Below are 5,401 nucleotides of genomic sequence, written 5' to 3' on the forward strand. Positions count from 1 at the left end.
TGTATTAATAGCAGTGTTTACCTGCGCCCTCTTTGAAATTAGTCCTTCAGCCTCTCTAAATAAAGAAGATAAAGATTGCACCCACAAACAAAGCATCAATTATAACTAAGGCATAAATTTAAAGCCTGAGCGAGCAGCGCAAAATCCTGCTGCTCGAGTTCCTCCTGTGATATGAAACCACTTACTGACATCGTCATCATCCTAATCACACTTATCAGTCCCCAAACAAAAACACCTCTAATGTCAGGCATGATCAAGGATGAAATATGATCATGCCACGGTTTCATCTGAATGAATAGCTGCTTAGAATATATAAATAACAGAAGTATTTTGACACTGGCAACAGGTAAAGAAACAGAAGGATGCTATACAAATAAGCAAATGATTCACAAAAAGTAAAACCAGACATTGGTAGAAACATTAAGTGGAAAGGCAAACTAGGAATGATGCCCTAAAATGACTTACAAACTTTTAACTCATTCGCCTGCTGAACAACGCCTGCTTCCTAATGCGCAACTACAACGTGTGTTGACTGTTATTTTTTGATAAAGAATATAATGATGAACTGGAATGTGCAAGTTCTGTTTCTGTGTGTTTTTGTTGACAGGTAGAGGAGATTCAGGCATCATGATCCTTTAGCTCCATCTAGTGGTTCATCCCCTTTAGGCTCATTTTTGACACAATACAATGAATGCAAACCAAATTTTGTGCACAACGCAACAGAGTTCTATTCTTCCTCATAGCTTCTCTGCCTTTTAATTTATTTCACCAGAATCAGAATCACCACAATCAGTATCAATACTGCGCTCCAAGGAGGCTTGGGTACATATATTAAAAGCATAAACCAAGACAATAAAACAGTTAAAATATATCAAGCAAGCAGTCAAGCAAGCCGTCATTAAACTCATCATCACGCTGCTGAGAGCTCGGACATACTGTATGATTACCAGTCTTGTTGGGATTAGCTAAGCAGACTGTGCTGCATGGAGAGTGGGAGCATGCACGGTGCCGCCTCCTGGACAACTGAATATCAGCCAATGCAAATATTGTGTCTGTTCTGACTAGACATCATTTAGCAAATGATGCCCTGGGGCTTAGTTGGTTATTCTCTGCTAACTCCATAAAACTGATTCATGATATTTAATATATTGGGAATACTATTCAAGAGTATGAAAGATCATTATAGACAAAAGCCTATGCTTAGAGACAAGATCTGTCTAATACATAAATCATTGCAGAGTACAATTGTTTTAAGTTGAAGTATCAGTGCTGAAGCCCATTGAAGGTTAAGGGTCAAGGGCTAAACTTGGCAGCACCCATGTTTAGGTTTTTACATAAGTCAAAAACATTTCCTAGTATCATCTCTTTAAATAGGTGTCTTGTTTGGATGGAGGATATGGAGCCTGGTGTTCAGTGTTGTAAAACCCTATACGTACAGATAGCTAATTGAACAGTACTGGGTGACAGTTAAACAACAAAATAAAGTCTTTACGCAAAATAACTGCACAAAATCATTAATGAAAGAGCGCAAACATAAATCACAAGTGCACAGGGAGCGTCTCTATGCTCAACTTTCTACAGTCATGACGTGTCGCCTTTACGTGCTGCGTCACATGCATGCGTCAGCCTAAGTTGTAAACATTCCTGCTGCGGCTGCAGCTTCCTCACTGATAGTCTGTCGAGTTAGCTAACATGATGTGCCTCCGTTTTATATTTCACTCGTGAAAGGTTTCCAGTCGTTATTACTGTTAATAATCCAAGTGACTATCGGGTGATGTTATAAATTCTTTTTTGGGGGGCTTAACAAGACCGCGTCAAATTGCTGTCATAAAGCTAATATTAGTCTTTAAGCTAGTTGCAGCTAGCTTCTTCTGCAGGCTATAAGACGCAGCACTATTTCGGCGTCTGTATATATATATATATTTTTTTATTTTTAATGAAAAAAGCTCACCCCGCTCTGCGCTGAAATGGTGCTTTCCTTGGTGAGCCTCTGTGCCAGGGAGGTGGTGAGTGACCACAGCTCGTCGCCCTGCTGGTTGAGGTGGGTGCCCAGGGAGCTGTTCAGACCGCTGCTTGAGGCCGCCTTCACCAGCTGCAGACCGCTGGCCGTGGGTGAGCTGGTGCAGAGGTGGCCTGAACGCGCCCTGCGTGTAGGAGGACGAAGGGAACAAGGACATACTGCGCCGAATCGACTTTGCATCCAGGCTTTGTTACTTGCAGTTGTTAGAGGACTCTCGGACCAAAGGTGAGTTTGTTATTATTCTGTCAAGAAACTTTGGATTATGATCTTCACTCTTGCAGCAGTCAGTAAGCAACTAACGCTTCTTTACAGTACTTTTCACAACAGAAGTTACGAATTGCTTCACAGGAAATAGAAAAAGAGAAAAGCATCATCTCTGCAATAATCAGTAATAAATCAGGCCAAATTCTGTTTCCTAGATGTTCCCTGCAAATTCTGGACCTCTGTGGGCTCCAAGGAGATGAAGGAGGAATGGGAGACCCGATGGGGGGCTGGTCTCTGACTGTAGCTCTCTGCACCATGGTCGTCCAGGCCAGAGCTGGAGCGCAGAGGGCACAGAGGAGAGAAGGAGAGCGGGAGAGAAAAAGGTTCTCGGCCCTGGAGAGAGAAAAGGATGTAAAAAGAGAGAGGGGACAGTGGAAGAAGGGAAAAGAACCTAATGGCGATGAAGCAAGCAATGAAAGAGAGAGGTTGGCATTGTTGGGACTTTTGGGTGAAGAGGAGATGATTAAGGGAGTCAGGAGGAGGATGGAGATAGAGAGGAAAAGAGACAGCACATCAACAGGTGTAGCAGGCAGCAAAAAGGAAAATGAGGAAAGAGATCTAGGAAGTGATGTGTTGGTGCATGTGAGAGCTGATCTCTTTGTCAACGCTCGATCCTGGGAGCGTGTTCGTGTGGCTCTCAGCACATGGGGACCCCTCAAGCTTCAGTGCAGATACCTTCGTGTGGAGGAAATCTCTGTGTCAAGTATCAGGACTCTGCTAGACCTCCTGCCCCGCCAGGGTCTCCTGGGCATCGATGTCCGCTACAGCAGCCTTGGGGTGGCTGGCTTTGCTGAGCTGCTGCCTCTTCTTTCAACTTTCCCTGCACTGAACTCCGTTCGGCTGCACTACTGTAACTTGGACTTTCGCCGAGACTACCCTGGCCAAGAAGAGGCACTGAGGGACTTGTCACAGGGTTTGGCACAGCTACGAGAACTGCGACGCCTTAGCCTCACTGCACTGCGCCTGCCAGGACAACTTCGTGTGCTGCTCAGGTTTGGCATGGATTCCTGTTTAACATGAACACTCTTCTGTGACATGGTATCTACACTTTTGAACAGTAAACATTGATTGAAGTGTTTTGTCCTTCCCTCTTTTGTTACAGCTCACTGCCTCAGCCTCTGGAGATTCTGGAGCTGCCATATTTGAGCCTGAGTCCAGCTGACTTCGCCTACCTGTCCTGCAGCCACCATGCTCCCACCCTGCAGCAGCTGGATCTAAGTGAGAACCGTCTGGATGAAAACACCCTGCCCTCTATTCGCCGCCTCCTCTCCCAGGCTTCCAGCAGCCTGCAGCACGTCTCTTTAAGTGGCTGTGGCCTGACCGACCGCCTGCTGGGGCTCCTCCTGCCCTCACTTGGAGGCTGCTTGGCCCTCAAGAGCTTGGCTTTGGCCCTGAACCCACTCTCCATGTCTGGCCTCATGGACCTGGTGAGGATGGCTGTGCGAATGCCGTCCCTCCGTCAGTTACTGTACCCTAACCCCCTGGAGGACTACCAGCCGGGCCTTCCCGATCTGCCCTCCAGTGCTCAGCTCTTAGACTGGCCTCTGGATGAAACCACAGACATCAACACCACCAGCAGCCAGCTCAACAAGGTGTTAATAGACAGCGGACGCTCTGACCTCTTCCTGACCTGCGACTTGCTCAATTATGATAAAGACTTGGTGAACTAGAGTAGAAGTCGGGGGAAGAACACTGGTGCTTTTAAGTTCACTCACCAATGTCCAAGAGCAGAGTCTCTTTTATGGATAAATAACTGCAAGTAGCAAAACCGTAATCAGAAGAATACCAAAGTCTTCCACAATAATCACCAAATCAATAGGTTTGTTCTTTTTGGCAGCATGAATGTGATCATCAGACAGATCAGATCAGAGACAACACTAAATGCGTAAATGCTGGCCTGATGGCAGAGCCTGGGATGTAGGCATGCTTTAAACATGTTTGACAAATATATAGATAGAGGTGATAACATAACCTCAACTCCTTGGTGGAGTAACTGATACACCATATTTCAGTTAAAAGGTGCTGTACTGCTAAATTCACTTATTGATTGTATAAATTGCTGCTTATGAATCACTGCTGGTCTTGTACCAAAAATGAATTATCACTTTATAATCAGGTCACCAGGATAGTTTGGATACAAAGAATAACGTCCGTCTGGTCGAAGGCTACAGTCTATTTGTTCTTGTGCCTTTACATCAGTCGCTTTGTTTATACAGATCCAAATATCTGATCAGCTCTACTACTACATGTGCATACTGCGGATCAACAAATAATGCTGCACTGGCCAACGTTATGGTATGTATTTGCTTAATTTTTGCATAATTTTCCTCAAATGGGAAATTAATCTAACTAGAAAATATTTGCACCAATTAATTGTGCTTTCTCCATTTTATTCACTAAGTACTCTTACATTTGTGTTATTTTATTTTATTTTTTGTCTTACAATAATTTCTTCAGCATCTATTTTGAAGCGTTCAGGATTGTGCTTTTTGTATTCATTTGACTTGTATACTGTGTCCAGACATATCACTGTTATCAGGAAATGAGTGTACCAAATCACCTTTGCACCACATGAATGCATTTACCTGCTGTTAGTCACAAAAATAAAATCAGTCAAAGCAAAGTTTTGAGATTCCTTTAACTATCATTCAAAACAGTTTTTTATATATGGCTCATGAGGAGTTAATCTTACAGACTAAGAAGCATCATCTGTAGTACTCTACACAAGACTGCTGCTGAATGAAGTAACGGCGAGGCGAGGCCTTCAGCCAGTCCTCGTCTGAGTAGATGTGAAAGGGGTACAGAGTGACTCGAGATATCGGCAAAGAGATGAAGCTGGGAAAGTGCATGAGGAAGGGACGGTTTCGCAGGGGAGGCAGAATTATTCCTGTATGAAACAAATATGTTTGGTGTTTAAAAAAAAAAAACTAACATTCATTCATTCACAGTTAAATATGCACAGAAGTCTATGAAATGTTACCTGGTGGCCTGCGTAACCTGGCCATGCTGTAAGTCTCTCCAAGACGAAAGATCGGTTGAGAGCCACTATGCAGACAGACAGAAAGACAAACAGACAAACAGACAAACACAGAAGAGTAAAAATGAAATATGTAGTAA

General features: G+C 43.8%; 1 protein-coding gene across 1 annotated transcript; it reads left to right on the top strand.

Annotated features, from left to right (window-relative positions):
• The first annotated feature begins 1,646 nt into the window (after positions 1-1,646).
• Positions 1,647-4,897, top strand: si:ch73-174h16.4 (leucine-rich repeat-containing protein 14). Its single transcript, XM_041066324.1, has 3 exons — positions 1,647-2,245; positions 2,440-3,276; positions 3,387-4,897. Exons 1-3 carry the CDS (start codon positions 1,968-1,970, stop codon positions 3,952-3,954), a joined length of 1,683 nt encoding a protein of 560 aa, XP_040922258.1. The 5' UTR covers positions 1,647-1,967; the 3' UTR covers positions 3,955-4,897.
• Positions 4,898-5,401: the final 504 nt, after the last annotated feature.

Source organism: Toxotes jaculatrix, chromosome 20 (genome assembly GCF_017976425.1).
Source record: "Toxotes jaculatrix isolate fToxJac2 chromosome 20, fToxJac2.pri, whole genome shotgun sequence".
Classification (NCBI taxonomy): Eukaryota; Metazoa; Chordata; class Actinopteri; family Toxotidae; genus Toxotes; species Toxotes jaculatrix.

Bases quoted from the DNA above. Each gene is read 5' to 3' on its own strand.
- si:ch73-174h16.4 (XM_041066324.1), top strand. From the start codon at position 1,968: ATGGTGCTTTCCTTGGTGAGCCTCTGTGCCAGGGAGGTGGTGAGTGAC. The intron at 2,246-2,439 runs GTGAGTTTGTTA...TCTGTTTCCTAG, and splicing joins AGAGGACTCTCGGACCAAAG to ATGTTCCCTGCAAATTCTGG. The intron at 3,277-3,386 runs GTTTGGCATGGA...CTTTTGTTACAG, and splicing joins CAACTTCGTGTGCTGCTCAG to CTCACTGCCTCAGCCTCTGG.